At 31.1% G+C, this 19,196-nt stretch overlaps 1 protein-coding gene and 1 long non-coding RNA gene across 2 annotated transcripts; one reads left to right on the top strand and one right to left on the bottom strand.

Annotated features, from left to right (window-relative positions):
- Positions 1–7,924: 7,924 nt before the first annotated feature.
- On the bottom strand, positions 7,925–14,741 carry LOC137824187 (receptor-like protein 7). Its single transcript, XM_068629672.1, has one exon. The coding sequence runs from the start codon at positions 11,392–11,394 to the stop codon at positions 8,074–8,076; it is 3,321 nt and encodes a 1,106-aa protein (XP_068485773.1). The 5' UTR covers positions 11,395–14,741; the 3' UTR covers positions 7,925–8,073.
- Positions 14,742–17,737: 2,996 nt separating this feature from the next.
- On the top strand, positions 17,738–18,491 carry LOC137824186 (uncharacterized). The gene is made up of 2 exons (XR_011083218.1): positions 17,738–18,012; positions 18,118–18,491. It is a non-coding gene; the product is annotated as an uncharacterized lncRNA (long non-coding RNA).
- The last annotated feature ends 705 nt before the right edge of the window (positions 18,492–19,196 follow it).

Below are 19,196 nucleotides of genomic sequence, written 5' to 3'. Positions count from 1 at the left end.
TTTCAATTCAAAACGGTTGCTCTATTTATTTCAAATAATTTTTAAATTTATTTCTCTCTCATAAAACAGACACCCCTTCTCATTATGCAATTAATTTTCAAAAAAAATTATCTCTTTCCATTCAAAACGGTTGTTCCATTTATTTCAAATATTTAAAAAAAGAAAAAGAAATGACGCAATGCCCAAAATACTAAAATAAAATCAAATATTAATATAAGGATAAAATAAGAAAAAATTTGAGAGCAGTTAAAGTGGAGAATCCTTTTATATATAGGTATAGATAATATTTAAATAAAAAATGTTAGTTTAGTTTTTCTTTTGTTTCCATGTTGAATACCTATAAGTGTTGGATGTTGCATTTTATACTTGGGTTGAAGTTCATTTATCATATTAAACATAAACTAAAGGAAAATTACATCAAATTCATATAAATTTGCAGACTTTGAGTCAAATATCAAAATAATTCAAAATAAAATGATCAATTATGTATAAAAATGTTAAATTCTATATCTAACCAAAGAAAATATAAAAGAAGGAAAATATCTAGAGTAAAGGTAGTCTTCTATACTAGGTAATACACAACAAAACACAAAATAGATATATGGAGTCTCTCAACAATATTCATGTGAAGAATGTATATCAGATTCCTTTTGTTTAGTAGTCAAATTAAATATGATTACAACGACGACCTAACTTTAGAGAGATAATAGTATAATTATGTTCAGATGATCCCAAATCGTCTTTCAACTAATTCAATACTGAAATTAGTAGATTGATGTTTAAAACATATCTGCAAGTAGTAAAAGTTAACAATAATAATAAGAATAAAAAGAGTTGAAATAGTTATGAAAAAAATACATAAAAAGTAAAAATAAAAATTAAAAAGGAGTTGATCATCAAGTTCTTCTCCCAACATTGAATTCTTCATCCCATAACTTCCATATTTTTCAAATCTTAGTTTCGCCCGTTTTCCTCCTCTTGCCTTCTCTATCATACCGGTTCCAATTCTAGTGTCCAATGCCACCTCGTCACCGACCTCAACTTCGTTTTGCACGACGCTCTCCATGCTTCTGGAATCGACACCGCACATGCCAGAGTATATATATTTAGGTTTTAGAATAATAAAAAAAGTTATTAATTTTATTTGAACTTTATTAATCATTAAAATAATTGACCATGTTTAATTTTTAATAATTAACACAGTATTATTAAAAAATTAATATTAATTTCCAAATAACCTTAAAAATAGTCGTTGTAGATTTTAAATTTACAAAGTAATAAAGAAAGCGTAGAAAACTAATTTGAAATTTACAAAGTAGTAAAGGAAGCGTAGAAAGCTAATTTTAAATTTACAAAGTAATAAAAGAAAGAATAGAAGACTTCTTTAAACATTAATAATAATAATGTTTTATTCATATTCTGTTGTTAATAATTTCATTAATTTTTCATAAATTATGTTTCCTATTTTATTTTTATTGATTTAATGATTCATTTTATAAGTTATCGACTTTCTAAAATAGAAACATTTTAATTATTTATTAAATATTGTACATATCTTTATTTTTTTATGTAATTATACATTAATATATACACACTCGTTGGTATATATATATATATTTCTGACAAGGTTATAATTTAATTTAATTTTCCAAAAATATTTTAGTCCAAGAACATAATGTAGAATGAATTAACATAACTGGAGGGAGGTAATGAAAGTGAAAATGATGAAACCCTTTAGAGATATTGTTGTTGAATCATTACGTAGCGTCAAAAACACGCTAATCTTTGTTCACTAAAAGTTACTACATTATTCTGAGCGATCACGTTCTAAAAAGTAAAAACAAATATCACAGAGATAGATTAAATAATGAGAAACAAAATAATATATCACCCGTGTTGTGGTCTCAACAACAGAGAATGACCCGAGGAACATTGCAGAGCTCACTTCGTTGGGGACGGATGTTTGAAGTGATTGTGTGCGTCAAGAACATTGGAAGATATTTTGTATCTGTTTATGTGGATGGTTTCTGTTGTAAAACTTCATATATTGTAAAACGGTAAAAATCAGAGACTGTGAAAAAATGAAAGAAAACAGAGTGTGTGCAGAATTCTATCGATTTCCGGGAACGTTGGAGTAGATCGTGAAAGTGGAACGGTTACTAGATCTATGCCAAGTTTGATATGCATCGTTGCCTTCTACATCCTAGATCGTGGCCGCACGTCTAGGGAAGGTTCACATTCTTCACTCTCGTTGCGTTCCTTCATCCTTGTAGTCTTTCCCAATCTTTCGACGGCTGCTCCGTTTTCGGAAGCCAGTCAATCTTCACTCTCGTTTCCGACGTTGGCAAGAACGCGTGTCCACCCTATTGGACATGTATGGAGTTGCTCTTGCACTTACAACTTCTAAACCCGACTCAAGCACGACTGCGAAACAAGTTGATGATTGGATCCATGCAAATAAGGTATGTCGTTACACCTTACCCAGTGTATTATCTAACGATCTGTTCGATGTCTATGCTTCTTATAAGAATGCAAAAGATATTTGAGATTCTCTTATCCTCAAATATACTGCCGAAGACATCGTCAGACAAAGGTTCGTAATTGCAAACTACTACCGTTGGGAGATGATCGAAGGCAAAGACATCAAAATGCAGATAAACGAATATCACAAGCTGATTGAAGATATCAAAACTGAAAGCATAACCTTGCCGAATGAATTCGTGTCCGAACTCTTGATAAAAAAGCTTCCACAATCTTGGATGGATTACAAACAACAACTAAAGCACAGACACAAACAGATGTCACAATCAGATCTGATCACCCACATCATCATCGAAGACAAAAACAGGAAGGAGTGCGCTGCTGTAGAGGCCAAAACTTTGTCTGCCAAAGCAAACGTGGTAGAAGACAAACTAGCTCCAAAAAGGTACGAGAAAAAATTTGATCATAAAAAGAAATATAATAAATTCTCTCGACCCAATGGAACTAACCTCACTTTCAAGAAAAAAGGGTAATTGCTTTGTCTGTGGAAAGTCATGTCATCATGCACCTCAATGCAGACATAGGGCCAAAAACGACTATCCTCCTAAGGCAAATCTAGCCAAAGGGAAAGATACTATTGTGGCATTCGTTTCACAAGTAAATCCATTGACAAATGTGAGAAAATGGGTGGTAGACTCTGAGGTTACCAGACACATCTGTGCAAACAGAAATGTGTTTACCTCCTACACAAGTGTGGGGGGTGGAGAAGAACTAGTTTAACTAGGTGACTCCAGGACAACTCCAGTCCTAGGAAAAGGAAAAGTTCTTATGAAGCTCACATCTGGTAAAACTCTGGCTTTGAGTGATGTGCTACATGTGCCATCAATTAGAGTTAATTTGATCTCTATGGCATTGCTAAGCAAAGTTGGGGTTAAAGTGTCATTTGAATCTGATAAGATTGTTATGACAAAAAACAATGTTTTTGTGAGGAAGACATATTGTGATCAAGGTCTTTTTGTATTGAACATTTATGAAGTTATGAATGAGTTTGAATCTTCTGCTTATATTGTTGACTCGTATGATATATGGCATGCTAGATTAGGACATGTAAATTCTTCGTATGTTATGAAATTGCAACGACTAGGATTAATCAACATGCATGACAAACAAAATAGTAAATGTGATGTATGCGCAGAATCTAAAATAACAAAGAAAACATGTCACTCTATAGAACGTCAAACTGAACTTCTTGGTTTAATTCATACCGACATTGCTGATTTAAAACAAACCATGTCTAGAGGTGGTAAAAATTATTTTGTAACTTTTATAGATGATTTTTCTAGATACACAAAAGTGTATTTAATTAAACATAAGGATGAAGCTTTTAACGTGATCTTAACTTATAAAAGCAGAAGTAGAAAATCAATTGAATAAGAAAATTTTAGATCAGATAGAGGTGGTGAATATGTTTTATTTAATGATTATTGTGAAAAAGAAGGTATAATTCATGAAGTAACCTCATCGTATTCACCTGAGTCTAATGGAGTAGCTGAAAGAAAAAATAGGACTCTTAAAGAAATGATGAATGCCATGCTTATTGGATCTAATGCTCCTAATAATTTATGGGGTGAATCTCTGTTTACCGTGTGTTTTCTGCAAAATAGGATACCGCATAGGAAAATTGGTAAAACACCCTATGAGTTGTGAAAAGGTTATCAACCAAATCTGAAATACCTAAGAGTGTGGGGGTGTTTAGCTAAAGTAATGTTACATGATCCTAAGAAAAGGAAAATAGGCTCTAAAACATCTGATTGCATGTTCTTAGGATATGCGGAACATAGTGTTGCCTACAAGTTTCTAGTTCTTAAAAGTGATATAATTGAACGTAACACTATAGTAGAGATGAAAAACGTTGAGTTCTTTGAACACATCTTTTCTCTAAAGAGTAGTGGTACATCTGAACAACCTATAGATAGTGTTAGTGATGCCTTGTGTGAGGATGTTAGGAGAAGTAAAAGACAGAGAAAGGAAACATCATTTGGAGATGACTTTTACACTTATCTAGTTGAGAATGATCCAATAAGGTTTTTTAGAAGCTACTAGTGCTCCTGATGTTAAACATTGGGATAAGGCCATTAAAACTGAGTTTGATTCAATTAAGAAAAATATTACGTGGACCTTAGTAGATCTGCCTAAAGGAGAAAAATCCATTGGTTGTAAGTGCATCTTTAAGAAGAAGTACCATCCTGATGGATTCATAGAGAAATACAAGGCAAGATTAGTAGCTAAAAGTTTTACTCAAAAACATAAAATAGATTACTTTGATACTTTTGCACCTGTTACTAGGATTTCCTCTATATGTGTGTTGCTAGCATTAGCATCTATCCATAAGTTAGTAATTCATCAAATGGATGTTAAAACAACTTTTTTGAATGGTGAATTAGAAGAGGAAATTTATATGACTCAACCTGAAGGATGTGTAGTTCCAAGTCAAAAGGAAAGGGTATGCAAACTCTTAAAATCTCTATATGGTTTGAAACAAACACCAAAACAATGACATGAAAAACTTGATAATGTTTTACTTTGTGAGGGTTTTTCTACCAAAGATGCTGATAAATGTGTGTATTCTAGATCTGAAAATGGTGAATATGTCATTATATGTTTGTATGTGGATGTCATGCTAATTTTTGGTACATGTAATGATATAGTTTTTAAAACAAAATTGTTTCTTGGATCTAAGTTTGAGATGAAAGACATGGGGGAAGCAAGTGTGATTCTAGGAGTTAAAATCATAAGGAAGGGAGATAGTATATTACTATCCCAAGAAAAATACACTGAGAAACTTCTTAAGAAGTTTGGTTACTATGACTTTAAGTTAGTGAGTACCCCTTATGATGTTAACTCTAAATTAAAGAAGAATAGAGGATAATCTATTTCTCAAACTCAGTATGCCCAGATAATTGGGAGCTTATTGCATTTAATGAGCATTTCTACACCACATATTGCTTATGTAGTAGGTAGACTGAGTAGATACACTCAATGTCCTAGTCAGGATCATTGGGATGCACTTGCGAGACTCATGAAATACTTGAGAGGTACAATGGATTATGCTATTGAATATAGTGGATTTCCCGTTGTGCTAGAAGGATACAATGATGCTAACTGGATCTCTGATTCAGATGAGAATAAATCCACTATTGGTTATGTATTTACACTTGGGGGTGGTGCATTTACATGGAGATCAGCCAGGCAAACGATTATTGCAAGATCAACAATGGAATCTCAGTTTGTTGCACTCGAGATGGCTGGTAGTGAAGTTGAGTGGTTGAAAAACTTCATAGCAAACATTTCGTTAGGAGTGAAACCAACCCCATCTGTATCAATGCATTGTGATTGCCATTGGCAATAGCTATAGCTAAAAATAAAAGCTACAATGGAAAGAATAGACATTTACAATTGAGACATAATTTGGTGAAACAGCTGTTAAAGAGTGGAACGATTTCTATTGACTATGTCAAGTCCATACGGAATCTAGTAGATCCTTTGAGAAAACCCCTAGGGAGAAAAATGATTTTAGAAACATCGAGGGGAATGGGACTTAAGCCACTTGCAAACAAACAAGTGATGGAAACCCAACCTTTGTGATTGGAGATCCCATGAATAAGGTTCATATGGGTAAAAACAACTCACTTGTTAGTTCTGTTAGCACTAATACTGATTTTAAATCAATTTTGTCCATTCCTATGGTGTGTGTGAAAGTGTTAGATATTGTATTATCGAGAGGATAGACTTTGTGGTTAAAATTATGAGGTAAAAGAGTTTTAACAATTTACAAAGTTTTAATGATCTTCATATCCCTTATGGGTGGTGTGTGATTTGCAACATACACTTGATGAAATCACCTGTATGAGTGTCAAGTGGAGCCGCTTGCATGAAATCTTGGCAAGATCTCTATAGCACTCATGAATACCGGGCAGGCGCATGGCCTAGTAGCGCAACACAACGATAACAACAAGTAATGTGGGGGTGTATTGTGATTGATAAACCTCTAACACATACTAAGTGTTAAGTTCATCAATCTAAGACTGGTTCATATAGCTTGCTATACCAGCTCTGATGCATTACATCTTAGATGAACCCAAAATTATTTTTCCTTTCTTTATCTCTATGTTTTATCTTTTGCAATATGTGGGGGATTGTTGTAAAACTACATATATTGAAAAACGGTAAAAATCAGAGACTGTGAAAAAACGAAAGAGAACAAAGTGTGTGTACAGAACCCTAGCGATTTTCGAGGACGTTGGAGTAGATCGCGGAAGTGGAACAGTTACTGGATCTAATCCAAGTTTGATGCGCATCGTTGCCCTCTACACCCTAGATCGTGGTCGCACGTCTAGGGAAGGTTCACGTCCTTCACTCTCTCTGCGTTCCTTCATCTTCGCGGTCTTCCCCAATCTTTGGGCGGTTGCTCCTTTTCCGGCGGTCAGTCAATGGAATGTGCCACGATTTCAGTTGTGAAGATGCAACAGATACTTGGTTCTTCTCCCTATATAAAGAGGGGGTTTCGTTCTCATTTACACAGATCTCTTACTTAAGCTTCCTCTCTTCTTCATCTTCCTATATCACTCTCCGTGCAACCTTCATCTTCTTCTCTTTCCCTTTTCACTTTTATTATTTTATTTAATTATTATATTTCTGGGTTCTATTGGGTATTTATTCTTTTAAGAGTAACTTACTAGTTCTGATCCTCGAAAATTTTTGAAAAATTCCTGTTGTATCCTAGGAGAGTTGTGCAATACATTACGGATAAGTCCTTACGGACAGTAATTATTCACACCTTTGGAAATCAATTTTGTTCGTTTTAAAACCTCATTTACAACCTTGAATAATTGAAGTACTTAATATTTAATTCACTATTCATTCATGTATTCTCTTTTGATTACTTAATATTAGATTAGACACTATTGATTTCAGAAAGCTTCAAATGTTATTATGTTAATGTTAATCGGAATGTTACTGTTAATGTGAATGGGAGGGAATGTTACTGTGAGATACATTAGACCGTAAACTTTCAGACTGCATCACCCATTAAAAGGTCTATGAGCTATCAAAAGCTATGATTCATAACATTGTGTTTACAACAAATTAATGAACATTAATGAAATTCATAATGTTAATGGGAATGTTACTCTGATATATACCCTTAAATCGTTTATGAACTCTCAGATTGCATCACCCATTAAAATGTCTATGAGCTGTCAGAATCTATGATTCATTACACTGTTTATAACAGATTAATGGATATGGAATTCATACCAGATGAAGTCTGCACCGTCTAACATACCACTTCTCTATTATTATTATTATTATTATTATTATTATTATTATTATTATTATTATTATTATTATTATTATTATATACAAAACTTTACTTTAAGATGTTGGTTTTAGATTGTGTCAAACATAAAACATTTATTATACAGTGATTTATAACACTGTGTTTATTCATAAAAACAAGTCCAAGAAGAAAACATGAAAACCCAAAGGAGAAAGAAGATGCAACATATGTTTGCTTCACCATCGTGAGATCAGCTACCCCATCCACTTTAGAGACTTGTACCTTTGGCCTCCATAGTATTCATAGACAAAATCAAGTTGGGGGACAACCCTTTGAAGGAAATTATCCACTAGCTGCCAATACAAAACCCTCCACCTCTTCAAGAACATAAGGGGAAGGATGAAGATTCCCAACCCAAAAATGAATCCCAACTCCACACTTATGAAATTTAACTCAATTGATCCATGCATTTCATGTACTGGTGTTGGAGCTGAATCTCCCACTCTACCATTGGTGCAACCTTTCAAGGGTGGCCCACATAATCCTTCATTGCCCACAAAAGAAGATGCTTCAAATGTGTTCATTTGACCACCTGTTGGGATTTTCCCCCACAAATGATTAAATGAGAGATTCAAGTATGCTATAAAATTTAAGTTCACAAGCTCGAGTGGGATTTCTCCACTCAGATTGTTATTTGACAAGTCCATGGATTCAAGATTCCTCAAATTTCCTATTGATGAGGGGATATTGCTTGAGAAAGCATTATGTGACAGGTTAAGAGATTTCAGTGCTCTCAATCTCGAAAATTCTTGAGGTATTGGACCTTGAAAATGGTTAAAGGAGAGATCCAAGGAAGAGAAGGCAGAGGGAATTTTGATAAACTCCATTTGCTTTGCTTTGTGCACAATTGCAACTGAATTCAAATAGCGACCACCAAATTGGTTAGAAGTAACATAGTAAGCAAATATGTGGTCAACCACAGTGTAAGGTTCAGTTGACAATAATTTGTATAATTTTACTACGAGAAACTTGTTGATAACCGAGAACAAATTATCGTAACGCATTTTGTCATGATTATCAAACATGTCAAAAAATAATGTCCCATGCTCTTCATAGGATACAGTATGATTACCCATCATTCTTGTCCAGCTTCTCAATAATGCTCCAGGTAGTATACTCATGAAGTTATTGTAGGATAAATCCACAATATGAAGCATCTCCCAATTGGTAGTGCTATGGGTGCATGAAATAGGACCATTGAGTTTATTTGACCTCAAAATTAGCACTTGTAGGGTGGAAATGTTCCTTAAGAAGCATGGAAATCTGTCACTAAACTGATTATTTCCAAGATTTAAGACTTGTAGACTCTGACAGTTGGCTAGAGAATTTGGGATAACACCCCCCAATAGATTTTCATTGAGGTTAAGGAACCTTAAATTACATGAAATTGAAATGGTATCAGAAATAGAACCCTGGAGTTTGTTTCCTGCAAGATTTAGTACTCTGAGGGTACTATTCCTTGTCATCAAACACATGGGAATGAAGCCGTTGAAGCTATTGTAGGAAAGATCAAGCAACCGGAGATAAGAAAAATTACAAAAGGCTTCATGGATTTTCCCTTGAAATCTGTTATTTGAAATGGAGAGAAAGTATACATAGGGGATATAGTTCTCCAAGTCAAGTGGCAAAGTGCTGAATTTATTGCTTGAGTAGTCCAAATGGACAGCATATTTTGTGAAAGTAGGAATGGATCCAAGAAGTTTATTGGAATGAAGGTCAAGGATGTATAGCTTGGAATTCAGATCATCAAAGGGTCCTTCCATGGTAGTGAGAAAATTGTTGGAAAGATTTAGATAAACTAGAGAGTCAAATCTCCAAATCCAGTTAGGTATTTTTCCATGAATCTGGTTGTTGGATAGGTCTAAAGCATGCAATTGGGGATGGTTTCTCAAGAACCCTGGAAATTCTCCCAAATTGCAAGAACCCAACAATAAGTATTTCATGCTGGGAAAGGACGAAATGTCATGGTCATCAATGGAAGTTATATCAACTGACAAGTTATTGTGTGAAAGACCTAATGTATGTAAACTCCTCTGGATCATATCAAGTGCTATGGTGCCACTGAATTCATTTGCAGAAAGTTGTAGGAAACGAAGTCCTTCAAGACGAAAGATAGATACAGGAATAGAGCCCTGCAAGCTGTTGCTGCTCAAGTCAATCAACTGTAATTTAGAGGAAGAAACATTTGGGAATTCATCTAATGGACCGTCAAATCCATTATGAGAAAGTGTAAGTTCTTGCAAAGATGGAAGTGTAAAAAGTGACACAGGAAATTTTCCACTCAGAAAATTATCTCCTAAATTGATGATGAGGAGATTTTCAAGTCCCTCAAAATGAGTTGTAGCAATGGTTCCTGTCAAACTATTGTGCAAGAGAGATAAATATCTGAGTTTTTTTACCATCATGAAAGAAGGGAGTGAACCGTTAAACTTGTTGTAAGACAAGTCCAAGTAAACAAGTTGAGTGAGTTCTGACATTGAAATTGGGAGTGTTTCAAAGAATTGGCAGTTAGATAGATCTAAAATAGACAACTGCTTTAGATTCGAAATAGAACCTGGTAATTTCCCTGAGAAATTTGTATTACTAAGATTCATGGTGTGAAGAACTGCATCCTCTTGGAAGTCTGGCAAAACTCCATGAAGATCCTTGTTGTTTGATATATCAAGAACGTTTAGAGTTTGTATTTGAAAGATGCCCTTTGGAAAATGACCACTCAACCTGCAACTGTTAAGCTCCAAAACATTCAAATTGGAGAAATTTGCAAAAAATTCTGGCACAGAGCTTGAGATACTATTTTTATTCAGTCTAATGACTGACAGTCCCTGAAGAGTTGCCAATGAAGAATCAATTGGCCCTGTGATATTGCATGATGACATGCTCAACACTTTTAGTTTTTGAAGAGAAGACAAAGCATGACACCACTCCTTTCCCTCAGCAGAGACCCTTACACCATCAAGATAAAGTTCTGAGAGTTTCGTAAGGTTCTGCAAGAACATGCTGATATTTGGCTTCTGGAGTTTGAAAAAATGTTGCGAGGCAAGTGATGTAGAGAAGTCAAGTGTCGTCAAATTTTTCAGGTGAGAAATCTGGGAAGGAATTTGTCCATGAAATCCAGCATTTGAAAAATTCAAAGACCTCAAATTCTTGAGCTTGTCAAACATCAATGGAATGGAAGAGTTGAAATCATTGTAAGCCAGATTCAAATTCAGCAAATATTGCAGTTTAAAGAGAGTGGAATTATCTAGTTCTCCAGAAATAGACTCCCCACTCAAGTCAAGACCAATTACATGTCCCATGCTGCATGTTACTCCATTCCATTGACAGCAATCACTACTTTGGTTCCAGTGAACCAATTTGTTAGAAGTGGCTGGGTTGAATACAAGATTTTCCTTTAATTGGAGTAACAAGAATTGGTCATGGTCATGACAGTGGCATGTTACTTGGTGGATGTTGATGTTCAAGCATATAAAGCACAAGGGTATGAAGATATTGAAGAAGATTTGATGGATTCTCATTGGAGATGAGTATAGAACAAGCTGAATAAGTGACTGGTAAGGAGTTTGAGGATGGTATTAGATTTTATGATTGAAATTTGAATACTCATACTCCTTTTATAGACACTCAAAAACTCACTCATTGTTGACTAAATAGTGACTCTTGTATAAAATATTATTAAATAACCAGAAATAATATTAAATAAAAGAGATGTACTTTTCATTATGTGGAGGACTGGGTCAATTTTCACCAATATTATATTTCAGCAGTAAAACGAGAAGGCAATGATCTCTTCAATTTATCACTTTTATATGTTGGCGTGTAGAAAGTGAGAAGTTACTTCATTTTAACTTTCAATACTTTAATACTTCCATCCATTTCAATACATAAGAATTTCTTATTTATATACTTTCTCAAAAAAAATAATTAAAAGAATAAACTTTAAAAAAAATACCAAACTTGTTAAACATGATAATTTTAGGTGAAATGTATATCTAAAATGGTGTTTTACACCTCCTTATTTGAAAAACTATTAGTTTAATATAATAAATATGGATATATTTTATTTGTAATACAATACAAAATAATTTTAACATAAATATTTTTATAAGTATTGTTTGAATTTTGTATTATATTAGTGTGACTGTTGTTGTTTAGAATTTGCAATTAAGTAATGTTATAGTACGGAAATTTTAGGTTTTTGATTGGAACAAAGCAAAACTTTGACATTATCATGAAGAAATGTTGCATATCCTAAGTCTTTAAAGTCAAGCAAACAATATTAAACTACTAACTTGGAGATTAGAATTGAAGAATAAAAATTGAAAACAAACAACGACAGAGTATCGTATATGATACGATGAAGCATTAAATCAACAAAGAAATGTCGATGACCCTCGTTTATTATTAGGTTTTCTTATAATTCTATAATTTTAAATTTTCCTTTCTACAATTTATTGTGTTTACACTAATTTAAAGATTAAATATAAAATAAAACTCCTAATTATAAGATTAATACAATTAATTGCCAATAATTAATATTTTTAATATGGATGGGAGAATATTTTCTTATATATTAAGTTATTCGAGTGAATATATTGGAAATAATTAAGACATTTGAAAAGTCCTGATAAAAATCTTAAAATAATAAATTTCTTAAGTTACACATTTCACTTATGTCCATTTGAAATGGAAATGTTCAACTCTTGAAAAGAATAAAGAATATGGAAAATTCTTGAAAGTTTTGTGAGTCATGTCTTTTCTAGTCGCTATTTGGAAAGCAACTTATATATTTTCTTAAAATGATAATTAATTTATTATTATTAATAATCATTTATATTATTTATATATAAAATATAAAATAAATAAATAAATCATTTAAAATAATAATAAATTATTTGTGTAAACAGTATCTAAAAAATCTTTAAATAAATATTTTTTTAAATACTACATTAAAAGATAAATTAATAAAAAAATATTCAATTAAAATTTTTAAAAGATAAATTAATTTTTTTTAGAGAATATTAATGTTTTGGGAATAACTCTATTTGAAATTATGTCATGGCTTCAATCTTCTTTTTTGCTAGTAAATGATCATTGTTTGGTCTCCAAACCAACTTCAAAAGCCCAAGAAAAGACTCCAATTCTTCTATGAAGTACCCAAGATTATTAGCTAAACTCTATCAACTAACAACAGACTAAATTCTTTATTTTGTAAATTTTTTATTTTTAGTAAAAATTGAGATAAAGTTTCTTAAATAATTGATCATTTAAAAACAATTCTAAGATTATAATTTTAATTGCATGAAAATATGAAAAACATAGTTTAAATTATAACCTTATAACTATTGTTTGAATTTATTAATACTTAAAATTGGGTTATATTTATTCTAAATAAAAAAATTTAATTAAAAATATGTACTAGTAGGTTCCGTATGACCAAGACTCTAATTCTGCATCTAGTCCAAATTAACTGACATGACCAACAACGATGACTCAGCGTTTGTTGATCTCCTTTTATTAGGCTCATTAACGACAATAGACTCACAATAATTATATAAATAAGCACAAATTCCAAAGGATCAAGTACGCATTCATCTAATCCTAAATACTGAATGTCGAGTGTCAAAGTCTAACTTCAGGCTTAGAGTACCTTTCAATTGCCTACAATGACTTTGAACATGTATGTCTTGTCTAACTCTTTTAAGATGTTAGCATTATGAGTCATGTGGTTTATGCATCCACTATTTATCAACCAAGCTTATTTGATCTTTCTTGTTGAGTAATAATTTGCACTACAGGAACCAAAAGCTAACTCTAATTAGTAAATAGTATTGGATTTATATCGCACATTTGGCTCTAAAGTCAAAATGCTAATTCCCTAGCATTAGTTTTTTAAGGCCAACTTTAATTGTTTTTATTAAAGCCTTTTAGTTTATTTAATTTAATCTCGATTAATTTGACACTAAATTAAATTTGTTTAATATTAATTTAATTTATGTCAATGTGGTCGACACTAATAACAACAATTTCAAAAAGTAATTTCTCTTACAATGATTCTATCTTCAACAAAAATAAAACACCAAAAAAATGTAGTAGATGGAGGAGATGAGTGTAGATGAAGGAAATGAATGTGCATGAAGGAGATAGGTGTGAATGAATAAGGTAAGTGTGAATGAAAGAGATGAGTGTGGATGGAAAAAAGATGAGAGTGAGAAGATTTATGTAGAAAAAGGAGCGTGTAAAATTGTGAGTGAAGAGATTTGTCATCTTTAAATATGGACCTTTGAATTAAAAACATTTACGGTTCCTATTTGTTGTCATGAACATGTACGGATTTATAGCATATAAATTAGCATTAACTTAGTGGACACTAACTTAAATAAATATTAAAGACATAGTGTCTATCTAAGCAATGATAACTTAAACAAATAACATTAGTGTCAAATAGGTCAACGCTAATTACTTTTTTATATTTATTTCACTTAGTGTCAATTTAGAATTGAATAAATCGATATTAATAATGTCTAACATTAAGTGAACTCTATAAACGTCAACTAAATCGACATTAATCATACTATAACACAAATATTTTTATTTATTAAAAAGTTAACATCGATTGAACGTTGACTTAGTCAACTCTACTTATGTAGTTAGGATTAGTTTATCCTACCTATAAGTTTTACATAATATAAATATAAATTTAAAAATAATTTTATGTTTTTTTTAAAAGTCAACCTTTTTGGTTGAGTCTAATAAAGTCACATTTTTGCTAACACTATTATTTGGAAACTAATATGAATGTAGTATTGCAACATAGAGTTGTTTCTCCGTTTTGGTAGTGTTGTTGAGTGGTCTTTCCTTGTGTATTGTGTATATTCTTATATGTAGCAAGTGCTTTTTCTTCTTTTGTTAGTTTGTTAATGACTTCTAATTGTTCTACTCTTAGACTTTCAAGTAATGGAGTTTAAATATCTTCCACTATATCCTACAACCTTTGAGTTCTCAGATGAATCTTCATCTTTTCAACCCACAAATGAAAGTTCTAATAGCAAAAAGAAGGTGAAGGTAAAGAATTATCAGAGACCATTTTTGCTTTGGAATGCTTTTTCTCTCAAACTTCTCACTTTCTCTTCTTTTTCACTCTCATTATTCCCTTAAAAAAAACATTTAAGCTCTAATATCATATTAGGATTTCAACGATAAAAGATGAAAGATACTATAAACGCAAAATAAATTTAGATAAAAGAAAGTATGATATATTATATATTTAGATAAAATATATGATATATTATAAAAGTGATTATTTCACCGTCACAAGAAACCTACAAAAATATATAATCAACCCCAAAAGTTTCTTTTATTAACATACATAAAGAATTGTCTTTTGGACCAGCCGACATTTATTCAACAAGTATTAAACTAATAATCTTCTCATTATTTATTTAATTTAAAAAGGTAATATATGATAAAAAAAATTCTTTACATGACTCAATTCTTCATATAATACTATTTACACTTTTATTTCTCCATCTAACATACTTTTATTTTTATTTCCCTATCTAGCACCATTTCAAAAGTTAAAAAATAATTATTAATTTTAATTTTGAACACATTAAAAAACTAAATATTTATAATTTTTAAAATAGCTATTAATGAATAAAGAAATGAGTTTTTACAAGATAAAAATAAAAAAAGTAATAAATTAAAAATGTTTAGTTTAATTTTTTTTAAGAATGAAAGTTGAATCTATAAACATAAATTAGTATTTATTTTTATTATTATTGATGATGTAATCATGTTAATTTTAAGTCAAAAATACATGACATAATTATAAAAATAACAAAGTCAATTAGTATTAATTAATAATGAACACACAGATAATATTGAAGAGTATTGGCCTGCATACACTGGTCAAATACTATGCCCATGTAAAGAACCTCAAAGGGGAACCTAAATCAAGTTGAATAAGGACCGATATATACAAAAGAGAACAACATGATCAAACAAAAAAAATGTGGTTCATATTATCAAACACAGACACACAAAATTCTTAAAAAAATTTAAACTAAACATTTTTAATTTATTAATTTTTTATTTTTATTTTGTAAAAACTTATTTCTTTATTCATTAATTATATTTTTAACTATTTAAAAAATTAAAAATATTTATTTTTTAATACATTCAAATTTTATTTTTTTTTAAATTTTTTTTACTTTAAAATAGTGGTAGATAGAAAAATAAAAACAAAAGAGTTCTAGATAGAAAAATAAAAACAAAAGAGTGCTAGATAGAAAAATAAAAACAAAAGAGTACTAAATAGAAAAATAAAAATAAAAGGTGATAGATAGGGAAATAAAAAATAAAGAAAAGAAAATTTTCAAATTCTAACCGTTAATGTTCTGAATATTTAATTCCACAAGTAAAGTCCCTTTAAAATTTAAATCCGCGAATAATTTACCTAGGGAGTTTATATCTGCAAATAAAAACTTCCGAAAGAAAATCCCTAAATAATTGCAGCTGAGTAAAGAACATACAAATAAAAACATTTTCAACACTTTTATTTCTTAGGTTTGTGTCAAGAGAACCTCACTTTTCTCATCATTTCTATTAGATTTTTTTCCCTTTCAAATTTTGTTCTCAATTCAAAAAAATAAAACAGTGAAAGTTGTCTGAAACACCAAGAATATGTACCAAAAATATTCCCATCTACACCTCTCATCCCAAAAAAACACACACACAAAAACAACAAGAGATATAAATTCAAATTCAAAGCATATAAATTGGTGAGATGTCAAAACAAGTGATTGATCAACACCTAAAAAAAGCTTAAGAACATGCCACGGCCTAACTTTTAAATTTCACTCACCAAAATTAAACTATATATTATACCATAGAAAGCGATTGAAACAGTATCCAAATTAATGCTCCTTCAAACATTAATCACTTTTATGGTCCTACTAAATTGTGCCAATTCAAGAACCTTGCCTTTTAATATCAACCACTCAGGATGTTAAGTCTCTTCCATGGCATAATAATAATTCTTATTTTTCTTATTTTTTTTGTTTGATGAATTGAATCTCAACAACTTATTAAGATAAGTACATACTTTATGTTTAAAAAACGCTTATAGGATTACTTCGAGATTTTTTTTACAGAATCATATTATATTTCGAAGAGTTTTGTGGTTGCATTTGACTATTCTTATAAATATTTTTAAAATTTGAAATAATTTAAATAAATAAAATAAAATTTATGAGTAACTTTCTATGTTTTCGTGGCAATACAACTTTTTTTTTTTACTTAAAACGAGACAATATGTTTCGTGAAAATAAAATTTGTGAAGAAATAATTTTCAATAAAAAAATTTACTTACGATTGTGGATGTAATTAATATTTTTTGGTGCATAAAGAAAGACTACAGAGAAAGTGCAAATACAAACACAAAGAAAATGAAGATACACCAACAACCGCTTCAAAAGGGCCCACACCGAACCATTTTGCTTATAGATGTAATTAGATTGAGAATATTTAGTGAGTTGAATAAGTAGGGAAGCAAAATCCAAATCAAGTTCCTCCAACCCATTAATTATACACTGTTGACCTGCATTATCTGTTATAAACTAAAAAGATCCACCTCTATGATATGATTTTTGGAGTATTTTTCATTTTTTCTACAGTCAAAATCAATTTACAATAAGTGTTTTTCTGGTCAAATTTAATGAGAATGTGAAAATAATATTTCATACCAATAATAATTTACCATAACTAGTTTTTCTGATACATTAAAGAAGTACCATAAGCATGTAGTAACAGTTTGAATGGCATAATCAAGCAAATGTCTTGAATACTTTATGGAAGATAGAAGACTCAAGAAGTACACAAAAGGCCTTGTCTTCTATCTTGTTGCTTTCTTATATGGCATGATTCATCTTGTTGTTTTGCTAGAAATCATTACATTATTTTTTAAGGACATGCTTCACACATATAAAATGGAGGGTGCAAGGAAGAGAAAACTAGCTATCTGCTTCAGAAAATGGGAAACTGGAAGGGTTGGAGGTACTTCAAGAGGATGTCTATCTACCCAATTAAAACTATCATTCTCAAAGTGACTTCAAACTTCATGTTCAGATCTAAAGGTAAAACTACTTTGAAGTAGAGATGCTATGATTCACTAGTAATTCTGGATCACATAGTTAACTTTCCTTTGATATTTTTTTATTTATTTATGGAGTTGAATACAGGGCATAGAAATGGACTTATGAATCTTTATAAAGACATGGAGTCTTGTGGAGAATATTCAGATATCCAAGTTATGTGGAAAATGATTGAGTCTTCTTCTCCTCAAAATACATTTCACAAGAAAAGAACCAACATATCTTCATATTGGATGATCTGTTTTAGGCCAACATGAAATATTGTTGTGTGGTTATTTAGATGGTCATGAATTTTTCTTGATGGATGAGTCCAAAGGTTTAATTAAAGTATCATAGATGTATGAGGAAGGGGAATAAAAATTTTCTTCAAGTTCCATTCCTTCAGCGTCTACTCCTTCCCTCGCATATCATTAATTTTGTTTCCAAGGGAAGTAAAAGTGAATTATCAGACTTTGAATTATTCAGTTTCAGCTGAGTTTTAGTCTATATTTTGGATATTCATTACAGTTTTGCATTTGTAAATGCAAGCTCCAATTATCTATATTTTGCAAACTATAGTTCTAGAGCAACCAGGATTCAATTCAAACCCTGTGCGAATCGGTAAACAGGAAACCAAAACATATCACCAAACTAAGTTTGGCAAGACAACTATAGTTCAACAATACAGCAGAACAGAAACCAAAAACACCCCTTTCCTTCAGAAAAGTAGAGTTCCTCCATAAAAAGAAGCAGAAATCAAGTTACCAGCGTGATATATCAAGTTAATATAGGTGTTGCCAGTGAAGCTCTTACAATTTCCCACTATCCATTGGCAATTTCCATTTATGTAATAATTTTCTTCTGAAAATCTTACATCAGATTTGCGTTTATTTTTAAACCTAATAACATATTTTCAAGTAAATTAATGGGTATCAGTAAGAAGAGCAGTGTTTTTGATACTTGGTACTTGACAAGTGGCCTTCAATTGAAGACATTCTATGTTTGGACCCTACTTGGATTCCAAATTAAGTTTAACTTTTAAGTCAGTTTGTGGCAAGTATTCCAACTTAAGTTTTTCCCTGTGACATCAAATTACTAACCTTCCAGGGTATTATAATTTATTTTCAAAACAAACGTGTATATTTTGATCTTGTATTCCTCATTGTCAAGATTATGAAAATTTTCAT

The sequence above is a fragment of the Phaseolus vulgaris genome, chromosome 8 (genome assembly GCF_000499845.2).
Source record: "Phaseolus vulgaris cultivar G19833 chromosome 8, P. vulgaris v2.0, whole genome shotgun sequence".
NCBI lineage: Eukaryota > Viridiplantae > Streptophyta > Magnoliopsida > Fabales > Fabaceae > Phaseolus > Phaseolus vulgaris.
This window is presented reverse-complemented; position numbering and strand designations above follow the sequence as displayed.

Coding starts and splice junctions, on each gene's coding strand:
- LOC137824187 (XM_068629672.1), bottom strand. CDS start 11,394: ATGAGAATCCATCAAATCTTCTTCAATATCTTCATACCCTTGTGCTTT.